Source organism: Gavialis gangeticus, unplaced genomic scaffold, assembly GCF_001723915.1.
Source record: "Gavialis gangeticus isolate Ggan-Ray unplaced genomic scaffold, GavGan_comp1, whole genome shotgun sequence".
Classification (NCBI taxonomy): Eukaryota; Metazoa; Chordata; order Crocodylia; family Gavialidae; genus Gavialis; species Gavialis gangeticus.
This window is the reverse complement of record NW_017729028.1, coordinates 18,008,835-18,025,338: the sequence shown is the minus strand read 5'-3', so window position 1 is coordinate 18,025,338 and position 16,504 is coordinate 18,008,835. Positions and strand designations below refer to the sequence as shown.

The 16,504-nt window shown below is 39.0% G+C and overlaps 1 protein-coding gene across 1 annotated transcript; it reads left to right on the top strand.

The window, feature by feature from the left end:
- Nucleotides 1-912: 912 nt before the first annotated feature.
- On the top strand, nucleotides 913-14,721 carry RAD51AP2 (RAD51 associated protein 2). Its single transcript, XM_019520777.1, has 3 exons — nucleotides 913-3,975; nucleotides 9,595-9,681; nucleotides 14,307-14,721. The coding sequence occupies exons 1-3, from the start codon at nucleotides 939-941 to the stop codon at nucleotides 14,423-14,425; spliced, it is 3,243 nt and encodes a 1,080-aa protein (XP_019376322.1). The 5' UTR covers nucleotides 913-938; the 3' UTR covers nucleotides 14,426-14,721.
- Nucleotides 14,722-16,504: the final 1,783 nt, after the last annotated feature.

Sequence of the window (16,504 nt, the reverse complement as noted above, 5' to 3'; positions counted from 1 at the left end):
TTATATCCATGTCATCAGATGAAACTGAAAGCTACCCTCATCCAAAGCGAATTAAGATAGAAAATAGTAGGAAAAAGATAGAGAAATGGGAGCAACATCAGTTAGAGCAAAGAACGTTATGTGTGGGTGAACATACAAACTCATCAAATAAATATGTGTCAGAAGGATCATATAATTTAAGTCAACATGCTTGGAGATTAGAAAAGGAAAGCAGTGATATTGAAAAGAAAAGTAGGACAAGTCAGTTTACATATTTTAAACCTTGGATTAATGACAAATTGAAATGCAGACTCTTAAAAAATAAACTGTTCACTAAGTCATGGAATCCTGAGAATGCAGACCATAATATTTTAAAAGATGACACTTTATTGAATGAATGTGGACAACTTTCCAGCACAAGCTTATACAACATATGGAATGTTAACAAAAAATGGAAAAGTCTATATGAAATAAAGTCATTCCAGGGAGAGCTGAGCACAAATATAGACAAAAATAATAACAAGAACAGCGATAATGTACTCAAAGGGAATGCTTCAGTTTCATCTTTAAACACAGCCTTGTTTCAGGTGAAAATATCAAGTCAGAAAATTGACACTGATGAGAAGTTGAAAGAACACCAGGTTTTAGATGTTCCATTTGTATGTAGCATTAATTCTGTATACCAAGAAACAGAGAATAAGGACAGAAACAATTGTCTGAAAAAACTGCCCACAGAGGAAAATAATGAGCAACTAGATAATAAAAGAAAAAGAAAATCATTTATACTTCCTATCTTAAACTCTTTTCAGAGTAGAGAAACTTTGGAAATCCTCCATTCTAAATTTTTTATGAATGAGAACATACGTAAATTTCCTAGTGTGTCAAATATATTAAATAAAAAAAGTCTGTCCAGTAATTTGAAAATACAAGAGAAAAACATTAAAAATCAAACATATGTAATGCAACGTGAAAAGGTTTACTGTTCCCAAAACATCTCTGAGGCTGAGAAAGAAAAGTTGCAAAATGATAACAGTGCTGTGAATGCTTCTTCTGTTCATTCAAAATGTAATGAATGTAACCATCAATCTATCAATAACCAAGTTCCTGGGTCTTTAGCAGTGGATGTGAAAAAAATGCGTTTGCCTAATTTCAGGTACAATGGTGATAATGTTGAGTGTGATTTAATGTTTGCTGAAAATAATTTTGAGGGGAAAAAACTTAAAAATTCAGATAGTAGTGAAGAGCAAGAACGAAACAACCTAAGAATTCATACATACATTGGCTCTGGAAAATCTCAAAACAAAAGATGTAGCAATTCTATTAATATTTTGAAATGCACCTTGGGAAAAGTCAGTTGTAAGAATGTGGAGATATTTAATATACAAAATACAACTATTCCATTGATAACAGAAGTACTAAGGAAAGAAGTTTTAAGCATAAATTATGATATGGACTATTCTAATTATAATATGAATGTAGAATTAATACTTGCTTCAGCAAAAATAATTGACATCAAACCACACTTAACTACACATGTTGCAACTGCAGGTAATTGCCCTTATCATCCTGGGCAGGATTTCCTGTATTCAAGAGACATTTGCAATGTATTGACTGGAAAAAAATTATCAGAACGAAAAATCTGTTTTCATGACATGTTACTTAGAGGTTTCAAAGCATGGCCTTCATATAAAGATGTGCACAAATATAAAGAGGTTGACATTATCATAAGCTGCTTTCTTTTGTATGAAATTTTAAAGTCAAAAGAACAACACATCATTTTAGAGGTAATACCAAGTATTTGTAATAACAGTAACAATAGTGATACACAGATTAATTTGCAAGCTAAGCTTTTGGAATATAAAAATGTGACAACAATAACAAATTGTGCTTCTTTTTTTGGTATTATAAGTGGTTTACATCCAACTGAAGAAAAATGTACACGAGTGGAAAAATATGCTTTATATTGCAGAAAACAAATACAATTTAACATGTCCTTGAATAATAGTTGGACCAAAAACACACAATCTCAGCAAATTTACAAAACTTATCCAAGCATATGCAAAGAAAATATAAACTGTACATTAATGAAAAGCATAATTTATGAATTGCATCACAACGTGCGTTTCTCTAGAACTGTAGCTAAAAAGGAGGATTCCTATGTTCTAACTACAGAAGCTTGGTTTCATAAACAGCAAAGAAAATCACCTAAAGAAAGATGTGTTACACAATACTGTCTTTTAACCAGTGAGGATATAGAAATACACAATACTGTTTCAATGTTTAATAATGAAGGGAAAGATATGAGCCTGGTTTTGCCAGCTGACAATTTTGATAGCTTTTGCTTGTGGAAAACATTTCGGTGTAATACCAACAAAATACAGGATCCGACGAAAATAAAATTTAGACTGAATTATTTACCTGCTGTTTCACAAATAAAAATTGAGAAGTTAACTAGGAAATGTTCAAATTTGCATAAGCCAGTGGTTACATTAAAACAGAAGAAGAAAAAGAAACAAATCAAAATGTACAACAGTAGCGATTTTATTATGGAAAAGTTGAAAACTTTGCATTTTATTTTGAGTGAAAATAAAAAATCCAAAACCAGGGTACTCAGAAATAGAATAAGCTTTACAAATGAAGCTAGAGATTTTTTTCCAAAATTTCTGAGAACAACTAAAAAAGTAAGCATTGAAAAAAAAGACTATTGCAACTGTAGAGAATTGCCAAGAAATTGCTGTAAGCTTGCTAATCAAAAATGTACTTCTTTTATTTTTGACAAATATGAAAAAATTCCTCTTAGTACTGATTCTGAGGAATTAGACCAGATTCAATTTACAAAACATGTTAAGTCTAACAATGAAATTTGCATTGAAGAGAGAAAAGTCTCCAGTTTAACAAATATGTATTATGTCCCTGATAAATTAAATGATGTTCTTCTCCCTGGATTGCCACCAACAATGGTAGCAACATGTAGTTCTCTGTTACAACAAAGCAGTCAAAGAAACAAAATGGAATATACAAAAGATATAGATCCCCATATCTACTATTTAGACAATAAATATAAATATGTAAATTTCCCTGCTAGTGGTATCAATTTTGGAAACATCAGTTTTTCAGGTGATAGACAATGTGACACCTCTGCATTCCACAGTGGTCCTCTTCCAGGTGAGGATAAAATGAAAAAATCTGGAGAGAGTCAATGCAGGATTTCCCTGAGTCAAGATACAAAAATCCAGTATGAAGAAATTAACAGTATTGTACAATACCCAGCTGTAACAAATTCTACAGTATCTGATAACAACTTATACTCTAAAACTCAGGGGGAGGAAATGACAACATTTTCTCTATATGAAGACATTCAGACAGACAGTAATTTTGGCACATTCAATTCAGAGCCAATGACTATGACACAAAATCTTGAATATTTAAATGAGGAGGGAGAAATAAGTGCAAAGCAAAATTACATAACTCAGAAAAATCAAAAACAGACTGAAATGAATGGAAATACAGCAATTGGCTTAATTTTGTCACATTCAGAGGATGAATCTGAAATATGCCATGCTTCAGTAGAAAAATTAAAAACACATTTTTCTATAAAGAACAACGGATGCTTGGAAGATGTAGATGATTCAAAAATAAAAAATATAACTGACTTTGAACTGAAGAGCAAATATGATTTAGTGTTAGAAGAGCTTTGTGTATTTCATGAAATTAGTAAAGAAAATGAAAAGAATATATCCAAAGTAGAAACAAACAAACAAGGACATTCTTTTGAATTAAATAATTCTGAGGAGATGGAAGAACATTTTAAAAGCATTTCTCAAAAGAAAGTATGCATTTCCTCTCCAGTCTGTGCTATTATAGCAGGGGAAAATGTAAATAAGCAAAACCAAAGTTCACTGAAGGAAAAAATAGCTAGAAATGGAGGGCAGGAAGAGCATGAATCTTGTTCTTCAGATATGCCAGATGAAGAATTGCTTTACACACCTGACGAAGGTAAGCATGTGGAATTATTATAAACATATTATCTACTACATTAATAAATACCTGACAGCCACATTTGTACTCTTCATCAGGGTGTTACTAGGGACAAGAGGTTCAGGAAGCTTCCCCCACTATCATATAGCATCAAATTAATCTAGTTTAGGAAGATTTTTTTTGGCCCGTTCTGGAAAGCCCATGTACCATAAATTGTCTTTGCCCTACTGGACCTGTGCAGGTATCTGTGGGATACTGAGAAGGGATAAAGATTCCAGGTAGGGAGTCTGGTTCTGAGAGCCAGCATGGTGGGTAAGGAAGAGAGGGATTGGACTGGGAGCCAGCAGTGAAATACTGAAATGACCCAGGTGAGGGTAAGGGGCTAGGTAGGAAGAATGGGTCTAAGCGTAGATAGCGGAGAGGTGGGAAGTTGCAAGAGAAATTAGGATTTGGGCACTGAGCCTGAAAAAGCAGACTAGGAGTGCCTAGCCAAGAAGACTGAGTCTATGGTGAAAAGCCAAAGGAGTGAAGTGTTAGACTGGCAAGCAAGTGGGATGGGACTAGAACAAGGAGCTGTTGTGTTAGTAAGGCTGGGACAAGCACAGGCTGGAGAGAACACAGAAGAATGGATAATGCTTGAGGGCAAAGGGCAGAATGTCCTTTGTCTAGTAGAGGACGAGCCCGCCAGAGCCTGGAATGGTAGCAAAGATTCTGGAGTCTCTTCATTCCTGTGTCAGCAGATACTTATCAAACCCACTGGCAAAGTTTGCCCCCTACTCAAGTCCACACAGATGATGAGGGTTGAGTGCAGTTATCATCCAGTTAGTTTCAATGCTTAAGCCTCTGTAGTGGATCTCTGCAGTGGACTGTGCTGATGAACTATGTGGATATCAATATAATGCCATATAATGGAAGCTGTTTGTTTTTGCTTTAGTTGGCTTTTGTAAAAATAATGAAACCAGCACCCATACACAAGTCAAAAAAATAAGACCAAAGAATGTTATTAAAGCTTCAAAGTCAAGTGCTAAAAGTTAGGAAGTGTGAGAATTAAAGTTTCCTGTGAAACTTTAATTTGGACATCTGGCACTGAGCTTGATCCAACAAAGGAAGGGCACCTAAAGCAAGAATTAGGTGGAATTGAACTGGGCCCCACTTGGCTGCTGCCTGAAATAACTAGCTATCTTTCTTTTTAAAACTAAACCTTTCTAGCAAATAGTCTTTTGCTTCCACTATGTGTAGTTTGGGGCCTGTGCAGGAGTGGATTGGGGGAGTGGGGGAGGGAGTGGGGAGGCTTGGGGGTGAAGCTATATCCCTCTTTGATTCCTGCTCCACTGAAAGTATGGAGTAAACTGCTATGGGGAGTCATATTTCTATTCTGGAGGAGCTGAGGGAGTCAAATGATTTCATGGCTTCTTATCTATTTGATTTCTGCTAATTTCTTTATTCCATCAGTGTTAATGACTTTTCACCTTCCTCTAATCAAGGTAGCCTTTCTTCTACAGTTATTCTGTCTGGTATCCACCCCCAGTAATGTTCCTCTGTTCATCCCCCGGCATATCCAATACAATTGTGCTAATAACCTGCACTGGGTGGCTTTGTTCATAGCGGGTTTGAAGTCACAACAGATCAGAGACAGGGAGAGGCAGGGCTAAAAGCAGGATGAGGTGTGCAGAATGCAGTAGTCAAAGGCAGGAGGGAGTTGTAAATGTGCGGTGAAGAGGTAAATTATTGCAGTGACTCCTTCCTTGGTTATTCAATGTATCAGATGACACAGGCAGCGGGAGGCTGAAAGAGCGGTATAACTAGGGATCTACTTAGACTGTGCTGAAGCAAAGGAAAAACTGTGAGCATTCGTGGTGCCTGGAGCCAATTTCACTGCCCCTGTGTCACTGAAGTGGTCCCGCCCTTCACTGCTGCTGGCTGAGCAAGGTCTTCTGTGTGGCCCGACCCCTCGATGCTGATCAGTAAAAAAGGCTGCCCTTCAGGCAGCCTCACCCCTCATTGCTGACTGGTGAAGAGGGGTGGGTCTTCATGAAAGGCGGCCCTCTCTGCCAATTAGTGGCGGAGGGAGGATGGAGGTGACTGCCATCTTGGCTTCTCCTGTTCTTGCCAGCAGCTTCCTTCCCCACCCACTGGGCTGCAGGCTGCGAGCTGGAGGCTGTGAGCTGTGAGGCTGGGCCGCAGCAGCTGCTGGCTTCCACTGGGGGGAAAGCATTTTACTTTTAACAAGTTTTGTCCCAGTGATTCTGCACAAAATCATGGAAACTGCTGTTTTCCATGGTGTTCGCAGAAACCACCGTTTTTCACAGTTTCCACAAACATCATGTAACCATGGTTTGAGTAGGACCTTAGGCATAACCAGGGCAGCACGACTTTGAGCATGAATAGATGAGAGAGGTTTGTCTCTCCAGGGAGGGGTGTTGCTAGTGGGTGAAGCACGTCCTTCCCTGACCTCAACTGTTTGTTTCTGTATGTTGAGGGTGGGGGGCAGTGGAGGCCAGCTACAGCCATGCTGTTAGGAGTGGGGAAGCAGTGCAGAGGGCAGTTACATTCCTTGTCTGACCTGCCCCATGGTCGGGTGCTCTGAGGAATGGGGGAACTGTTTGTGATCAGTTTTGAGATAAAAGGGTTCCCAGGGGCCATGAGGGGTCATGGGCTCTAACGGGCTTTGGGGGAGAGTGGGGCCTATGGGGTAGAGGGGTGTGGAGTGAGAGTCTGGGTGTTATGGAAGCAGAAGGTGTGAGAAGCAGATCAGGTTTGGGACTGAGCAGGGTGGTGTGGCCTGTAGGGGTGAAACAGGGCATGAAGGGAGAGTCAGGAGGCAGAGGAATTGTGGGTGTGTAGGGCCCAGAGTGTGTGAGGGGCTTCAGTGAGCATTGAATGCTCAGAGGGTGAGGGGCTAGGGCAGGGGTGGACAATTATTTTGGGCAGAGGGCCGCTTACTGAGTTTTAGCAAGCCATTGAGGGCTGCGTGACAGGCAGCCAGGGGCAGATAAAGACTAATTTTCTAAATTTTTTAGGGGCACTGTGAACCAGATAGAATGGCCTGGTGGGCTGCATTTTGCCCGCCCCTGGGCTAGGGGGCGCAGTGTGGATGAGTCTGTGCAGGGTGTAGTGGATTCATGGGGACAGTAAGGGGGCAGGTAAGACTCACTGGGGCTTGAGTGGGATAGTGGGAGAAGATACGGCTTGAGGCACTGGGATGGGGCTGAGCATTGAGGATATGTAGGATAGTGGAGCCAGGTGCATTTGAGGTGGTGGGGGCAATGCATAGGAAAGGGGGAAGGGTATGCTAAGGCTATAGTGAAGTGTCTAGGGTATGCCTGTATGTAAGTGCAGGGAGCAGGTCTGTCTGTGGCGAGGCTGGGGCATAACAGCTGTACTCTCAGGTACCTGGTGCCTGCCCCATAGAGCTGGTACTTAGGCCCATAATGACTCAGTTATATTTGTTTTTTGCTTGAACTGAATAGGTCCCAATTATATTGCTATATTATTATATAACAAAGACTCAGTTATATATTTTTTGCTTGTTTTTGCTTGGACTGAATAGGCCCCAACATATTAGTAAAGCTTCTAGTTCCTGTTTAATTTGAGAAACAGATGCATTGTGTTATAGGATGATTCTTCACACCACCTGCCCTCCCTTTTTCAAAATCCTACATCTGCCCATGAGCCTGTCTCACCTGAGCCCAACCAGAACACAGAGACTAATGGTCATCTACCCAAGTCTCCCGATGATCTTAAGTCAGTAGGCATTCTGAATATATGTATAAAATATACCAATGATATCAGGTTTCTTACTCAATGCAGGTGGAGCTTCTTTCTTTTAAAACACAGCTAGTGGTGGTGTCTTTCAGTTAGTAACCCTGTGATTAGTGCACTTGCTCAGAAAAGATAAATCCTATGTTCAGATCCATCCTTGGCTTGCATGGGTTAAAGTTCACATATCCCACCTCCCAAGAAATCTCCTAATTACTAAGCTGTAGGTTGGGCAGGAATGTTCTCTATCTTTGCTGTTGAATTTGTAACACTGCAGAAAAGAAAGGGAGGGGAACTGAAGGGGACTGGAGAGGGGAAAAGAAAGGATCTGCAGCCTGGTGATTAGAGCAGTCAGCTGAGAGGGAGGTGGGATTCTTGCATTTTGGTCTCTGCCATAAGGACTTTTTCTGTATTTTATGTGAAATGGTCACTGGATAAAATGTTCCTTGAATAGGGATTAGAAACAAGGACTTTCCCTGTCAGCTGAGTATACTAATCTGTAGCCTACGAGGCACTCTTCTGAGAGATATAGGCTTGAGCCTCCACAGGCTGAGGGAATAAAGCCCAAGTCTCCCATTTCTGAGTGATTCCTCTATTATATAAATAGTAGATACCAGCTCTACTAGCTGTCTTTCAGTCATATTTTCAAAGAAAAATCTGAGCCATTTCAGAGGTCCCCTTGTGTTTAGTCTTTCCTGTTGGCTACCTCCTTGCTAGCTACTGATTTGGATTTCATTCTGAGGCACTATGTAAGAACGATTTAACTAAGGGTCAGTGGTGTAACTAAGGGGAGACTCCAGGGGTGGACATCTGGCCATGTCCCTATGGTGCTGCTCATGGTTCTGGAGCAGCACCGTAGGTCAGACACCCACAAAAGTAGTCACTGTAACACTTAGCTCTGGACTGGCTTGAATACACAATGTTTTATTACACGATTATCTACTCATTTTTCTATAGGGCACAGCAAGGAGAACCTACTCTGTTAAGACCCTTCCTCAATTCCTGTAGAAATTGATACCTTCACAGTGAATATGTCAAAGGAGCAGTCTCAAGGAGAAGGATATGAATAATGGCTGACCAGTAGCATCATATTCAGAGTGCGATGCTAGGAATTTTTAGGAGTCTAAGTCTGCTGTGCATCCATAAGAGGCTCTATGGCCACTACTGTGCGTGCTCAGTCTGAGCAACTACAAAATTGCTCAGTCATTCACAAACATGACCAGGAATAAAATTCCCCTAAACACATAAATCTTAAAAATTCTCTGTAGATGACCAAAAACCACCCAGTTAGATGACTGGTAAAGAAGTGAACGCTACCTTTGGGTACTAATGTGAAACCCTATTGCCATGCATCACACTTAAAAATAAAACAAAATATTGAATAGCTTCTCATTAATTAAGCTCAGTCTATCAGATGCAATGAATGAAACAGAATCTCAGTAGTGACAATAGCATGCAATGACATAACTAAAGATTGTATCATAATTCATATATACAAATATGCTAAAAAAATGCTGCACAGGCAGGCTTACTTCAAGCATTTCCTAACTTCTGAGTGTTTGCTTTTACAGCCTTAATAGCATTCCTTCAGTATAGTTTTCTGTGTATAATAATGAGTGAAAATTAGGAAACAGAAGTAAAATATTTTTATCTATATGTCTTTCTGGAAAAGGCTGAGTAAAAGAGTAACAAGCTGTGAATAGTGTATAAACAGAACTGCTTATGCTAGAGAAGCAGAATTTGTGTAATTTAAATGTATTTTTACTTCTCATACTAGTTTACAAACAGCACCAAATGCTACTTTTAATTATCTATGTATCTATACATAGCAATCCAATGCTTTGTTTACATTTCTGTTTTAAAATTATTTTGATTCAGCTTGTAAAAAGGTGCACCCATGGAATCCTGCTTTTTCATCTCATTGGTTTATTAAGGAAGAAAATTTCAGTTTACAGAAACAAAGAGGTAAGAATAAAATTGTTCTGCTAGTTATAAACATCAATATTAGCATTTTTAAATGTTTATTTTAATTAATTTTCATTTTATCCACCTTAGCATTTGTTTTCAATTTCTCCGCATTATTGTTGTTGTCCAGTATTATTTTTCATTTGCAAATACTTAATTCATGCCTGGGTAAATTTTGGGCTGCATTCTAATAATTAAAATAGAAAGGTTTTTAATTTTGGCACCCCTCAACCTCACAACCTTCATGGTGAAGATTATACCTTTTCCTATTTCAGTGATTGGTGTGGAGTATCTTTTACTTCATTTAAGTTTATTATAATTGTACTTCATTAGCATCATCTGCACTGAATTCAGAGCATCTTTGGAAACACACACATACAGCAGAGAGGAAGAGAGAGATTGCAGTCTAAACATAAAAGAATGACAAGAAGTAGGAGTATATTTTTCATCATAGAAAATGGGAACTGATGCATATAGAGATTAAGTGAATTTGAATCATACAGGAAGTCTGTGTTAGATCCAGGAGCTAAAGGCAGATCTTCCAACTTCCAAACTAGTCTTTAAGATGCAGCCATCCCTTGTTATCCAATGTGGAGTCCTTTTTTCTTGTATCATTCTTTTAGAAGTGCTACTTTGTTTTCTGCTTCTTGCCCTTTCCTATTGCCCAATATGCTGCTTTGTTTTCTGTGTTCAGAAAACCTCAGCACCAATGAGCTCTAACTGGTTAGCATTGTGTAATACGGACCTCTGTACAAAATAATAACCAGCTCTGACTTTTTATTAAAGGTAGTGCTTCCTATATTTTCTCCAGCCAAACATAAACATAATAATTAATAATCAACCTAATACAGAATTTCAAATATATATAAAAACCTGAAAATCAACAATTAGACTCTGAATTGCCTGACACTATTACATGGGCATGTGGGTCTCATCTGTTCTTCTAGTGTCCTCATCCTTTCAGTGAAACCAATGAGATGACAAACTTTTAACTCAATAATAGGTACTTTTTTCTTTCATGACATTACAAATTACATTTCCAATTTTTATAATATTTACTTTACTTATAAGCTCTTCTATGTTTTCACATTCTTTTTATACTCTTGGTATATTCATATGTTTCATATTGTATGTGGAATATACTCTTTCACTCAGAGTATTGTCTTATTGAATGTTATTCCTGGTATCATATGTTCAGAAAAAAAACAACCCAGCAACAAGGTACCATATGCTATCTATTGGCTGCGGAATTGGACTTAGGTACCCCAATGTGTGATCCTATTTCATCCTCAAGTCCCTAAAAAAATATTAATGTGTCTCCTTATTTAACACACATTCATCTGACCCTTAAAAAGGGTCACAAAACAGCAGCTAGAAAGTGGAGGACACAACTATCTTTTGTATTAACAGTTTTTTTGGACTTACATGCCTAACAGATGGAATAGCATCTGTCCCAAGGAAAGTTTATACACATGCTCTGGGAGCAGTTGGTGGGGAGAGGTGCTTTAATTAGAGTGGCTTCAGGAGCTGCTCTAATTAAAACATCTGGATTGTCATGTGTATCAATGTTCCCATGCTGAAAAATGTTGGCAGGGGCTTTTTAACTAAAGCTTTTTGAATGAGCTTTAGTTAAAGTTCCCCTACTGCCATTTTTCAGCACGGGATGCAGATACATTTGATACTGGAGTCTGCTGGACCATGGTAATTACCACGCTCCAGCAGACTTAATTAATCAAGTCTGCTCCAATGTGCTGTAATTACAGCGCATCAGAGCTGCCTCGCTGCACGTGTATAGGTGCCCAAGATGTCTGACCTGAATCAGTGTCAAATTTCTAAGTGATCTGTATTAAATAATGTGAGCCTCTGCAGAAGGCAACATTCTGTTCCACCTGGCTCTTGTGAGAGCCTCTTAAAAGTACAGCTTCTGACATCTATGGCTTAGTTCTTGGGGCACTCACATGAGAGAAGAATTGGTGCAGAATTCTGTTTCAACTGGGACCACCCTCTAGGAAGCACAGCCACCTTCCTATTCCTATAATGGGGCACTTATATGCCAAGAAGGGGTAATTGCATCCCTTCTACAGATTAGTTGGTTAACTCAGAATTACTTTCAAGCTGCACTTTGGTTTTCTAATAGATAAAACAGAATTCTGCTCAGCCCCTACTCCAGCATTTAATGAAATATTCTTTGGAAGCCAGATTTACACCTTTCATGTGAATACCCTACCTACTAGTCTATAGGTTTGTGCTCACTCTCCTCCTCTTTCCCTGCCAAATTGAATATTTCATAACTTAATAGAAAGTGAAACAGTTAGACTGAGCAAACCCCATCCAGATACTATATAGTCCATGTGTAAAGTATTCACTTGGAAAGTAGGAAATATGGGTTCATCTCCCTTCAGGCAGTTGCCTTATAGCCTTTGTGAGTACTATAGTGCACCTACGGGACTGTTGTCCTGGAGACATCATGCAGGGAAGAAAAAGGCAACCATGTTTATTAACAACAACTAACTACCCTTAACACTAATCTAAACAGCAAACAGCAACACAAGATAATGCAGTTTGGGCAGTGCCCTCTGCTGATGAAGTACAGAACATATACATAAAGACACCCAGTACATAATATTCCTCCTCCTTAGATAACATAGTCCTAGAAGTATTTGGGTCAGACAGTGACCCATCTTATGCAGCCTACTTAAGGGGTAACAGATGTTTCAGTGGTAACTACTATGGGCTACTTTAGCTGTTCTAGAGTAGCTCCAGCCACTGGGATCTTGATGGGTCTAAAATAGTAGCTAATGGACTCATCAGAACAGGTTCCAGTAGCAGTGCAACACTTTGTGGTACTACACAAGTCACATCGTCTGAGACTTGATGCTACATCTGATCGAAGTGCCTGCAAAGTGTCTTTCAGTTTGGAGTCTGGATTTTATATGACACTGGCTCTGCAACTCCAAGGGTAGATGCAGGCATCCACTGTAGCCCAGTCATGTAATTTATGATATTCAGAAGTTCATCTGGTTCACAGGTACTTAGAGGCAAAACATACCATTTCTTGGAGAACTGGATTTCTTGCCACATCTGGTATTCAGCACCATATCTGGATGGAGCTGATCCAAACAAGTTTTTAGCTGGTGGTTCATTAGTAGTTGTGCAGAACTCCAACATGTAACAGTGTACAGAGTTACCTGCTTGAACATTTCTCCCTTGAATGCACTTGGTATATCTCAGCTGACATCAGTTTTGCAGATGATGTTCAGATTTCCCTTGAATGGAGTGAGGCAGCTTCATATGCAAGGGTTTTTTCTTGAGCCATGGTAATTGTTAAGTTATGCCTTGCAAGAAGTTTATGTTGTAGGGGTAGACTCCAGACCACAATTAAAGCTCTTAGACAGTTAACCCAAGTCTGCTATGGACGCAGCAATTCTGTCCTCTGGCAGCAGATTTCACTGGTTGAAATGGAACTGGTGAATGGTTTCGGACAGGGCTGGTGCCAAGTGATTTTTTAAACAGCAAGTGAAGGATCTCATGGTAGGACTTGTTATGGGAGTAGATGGGGGAAACAAGTGAGCAAATAATCTGAAAAGTCTTCAAGGGATGCTCAGTAACACTGCACTTTTCTGATTATCATGAGTAATCTTACTGGCTTCCAGATAGAAATGTAGCTGGTCAGCATAAGAGTCCTGGGTGGATGGACTGGAAATATAAAATTCTTCAATGTAGCCTAAAGTAGCCATGCTAGAGAGCAACTGCACAGGCCACCTCATGGGAGGAAAAGAGCCCCAGGCCCTGTTTATTTGCAGCATGGATCCCTGAAAGTTTTTCCCTCTGTTCTCTCGGTGGAAGCACTGGAAACATCCTACTCACCTGGACCCTGTACTCTTTGCCAGTATTGTGTATCTGTGGGATTCTTGCCCCAGAGAGATCATGCAGGGAAGAACAAGGGAACCATCTTTATTACGAACAGTGAACTACTAATTAGTTCTAATTAACACTAATTAGAACAGCAAACAGTAACACAAGATAATGCAGGTCAGGTAGCACCCTCTGCTGATGGAGTACAGAACATATATACAGACACTTAATATATAGTGAGTACTCTAACCACTAGATTGGACAAAAAGAGGGTGCTATCCTGAATCCCCATATATTTTTGGGAAAGGATTTAGTAGTTTGACTTCAAGAGAGGGTTTATGGCTATTAATCCCAAGTGGAGTCAGGCATCTCTGCATAATCTAAAGTTAGGTACCTAAATCCTTGAGAAGAGTGGAGTTTAAAACAAACCCCTCTCTCTGGCATATCCTGCTTGCCAGTTTAGGTGGTCCCCCACTCTGCATTCCGACTCATTATTCTTAAGTGTCTGAATTTTCCCTGGCATAGCACAGGGACTTTATGCACCTGCCTTAGGGCTGTAGACTCTGCTAGGTAGAATCTCTTAGCTCTCAGTACTGTGACTTCTAAGTCCTTTTGTGGATCTAGTTCCATTTCTAAAATATCTAACTGTTAAATATCCAGTAAAATATCCATGGTTGATTTCTGTGTCTTGAAGGAATGTGATTTAGATATTCATGTTTTGCTTGTGTTGTTTATATACTTCTCTCTCTCTCTCTTGAATATATATTCAGGATATTATTTGCCACATGAAATTGTACGAGTTCACCCTCTTAAAACATGCAACGGCCCTATCAGGATTGGGCTTTCAAGAAAAGCTAAGACCAGACAACTTCATCCATATCTGAAATAAATTTGCAGATTATTTTACCAACGCTGTACTAGAGTACAGAAAATTGTACTAGAACACTATGGATTACTTTGCCTGAGAATTGCTGAAATATTTTTAGGTTGTTAAAGTGGATAGTTAACTGTTTCTTTAATTTTAACATATTAACACTGCTGTACCATTTGGTGATTTATTTAGATATGCTTTTGTGACTACTCAGCAACAGAGAGATTTTTGATGAATATTTATAAGTAAAAATAGTAATGGGAAAATAAGAAACTATTGAAGTTTATGTAACATTTTAAAAACTGATGCATGTATTTTTCATGATGTATTACAATATCCACTATGTTGTCTGTTGTCTATTTTATACAACAAAAAAATAAAATAGTAAAATAGCCTGTATGTTTTATATTCTTTTTAGAATCCAGTTAGTATTTTTATAAAACCAGTAGCTCCCAGTATTCTAGGAAAATGAAGAAGTATTCTAGAAGCTAAATTTACACTACTAGGTAGAAGGAATAGTTTTACGGCTTCAGTAGTAGCTTTCTCTAAAACGTAATCAATACTGTGCTGGACAGGAGATATTTCAGGGTTTCCAATGCATGATTGAAAGATGATGAAAAGGAGAGGGGTTTATAACTATAAACTATTTATAACTATTAGGCATTGGAGAACCTGTTGAGGAGCTAATATTGAGGGATTTGGCTTCACCTGAACAAAATGGAATAATGGTGCTGGCACATAAAGCAAATAAGTTTCATATGGAGGGAAAATTTTAAATTACTCTTACACTCTATGGATTCTGAATTAAGGGGAACCTGGATGTCATTGTAGACAGCTCTGAGTATGCACCTGTGCTCAGAAGGCAAAGAAAATATTAGAATCCATAAGGAATGATAAAACACATTACAATATACAATTACACAATACCGATCATTTTAATAATATTAATAAATAGCATGGCCTCATCTGGAATATTGTGTACAATTCTTGTCAACTTATCTTTAAAAGGCTATTGCAGGACTGTAGAGGATTCAGGGAAGGGTAATGAAAATGACTAAAGACCTTGAGAAACTTTCATATAGAGAGATTGGAAAGATTGGGATTATTTACTTTACAATACAGACAACCAGGGAAGTGCGCTGATTCTTATGCCTATTCTCACCAAACTTGCCCTCTTCTGCTCCTTTCCCTCCAGATGATCCTTATCCTGTTCCTGTCTTTACTAGTTATCCTAGTCCCATTTTCCTTATCCAATTGGTCACAGAATCTACTGCTCAGATTTCTCATCACATTTATAGTCTCACTGCTTAGCCAGTCCTAGTTTTGCAGCGTGGGATCCCAGCCAGTCTTAATCTTCCTTCCCAGAATTCTCATCTGAGGCCTGGGTTACAGCACCACCCAGAAGCTGGCCAAATGCCAGCTCTAGCCCAGCCTGGGCCCTCTCGTGAGGTTCCCAATGGGGAATGAGGTTATCTGGAGAAACTCTCCCACTTCCCTGGTCCTAGCAACAGCATTTTCAGACCTTGTTCCTGCCTTGGACCTCCTGGCTCAGCTAACAGCCTGCTTCAGCCACAAACCTATTTCATTTTCTGGCATGAACCTTGGGCTCTGACTAATACCCAGTATTGTGACCCTTAGTTTCTGCTCTCACACTCCCCTTGGCTCTGTTCTCCCATGTCTAGGTCATGTTGTGACACTTATTGAGACTCAAAAACTAGTTAACAAATTCTCTGTAGCCAATTTCAAACAAAATTCCTTCTTCTAATATTATGTACCAAAACTTATGGGGAAGATACAACATATTTCTCATACAGCAATATGATTCAACTCTTAACTTCAATTGCTATACAAAATACAACCTAAAATATGGTTTACATTGACATTTGCCATTATACTGCATGTGCGCATCTACACAAGATGCTTTACTGAGAAGTAGCATAGTTTACTGTGCAGTAAGCATGTGCATCTACACATGTATATGCTTACTGTGCAGTAAAACTTGCTAATCACAAGTAAATTTGCTACCTGCAGAATGCAAGTAGCAAATTTACTCACGAGTAGTTACTGGGCAGTAGCATGTGCATACTGTAGATGCCT

Excerpts from the sequence above, each read along its gene's own strand:
- RAD51AP2 (XM_019520777.1), top strand. The coding sequence starts at position 939 with ATGCAACGTGAAAAGGTTTACTGTTCCCAAAACATCTCTGAGGCTGAG. Across the intron at positions 3,976-9,594 it reads GCTTTACACACCTGACGAAG|CTTGTAAAAAGGTGCACCCA; the intron begins GTAAGCATGTGG and ends ATTTTGATTCAG. Across the intron at positions 9,682-14,306 it reads CAGTTTACAGAAACAAAGAG|GATATTATTTGCCACATGAA; the intron begins GTAAGAATAAAA and ends ATATATATTCAG.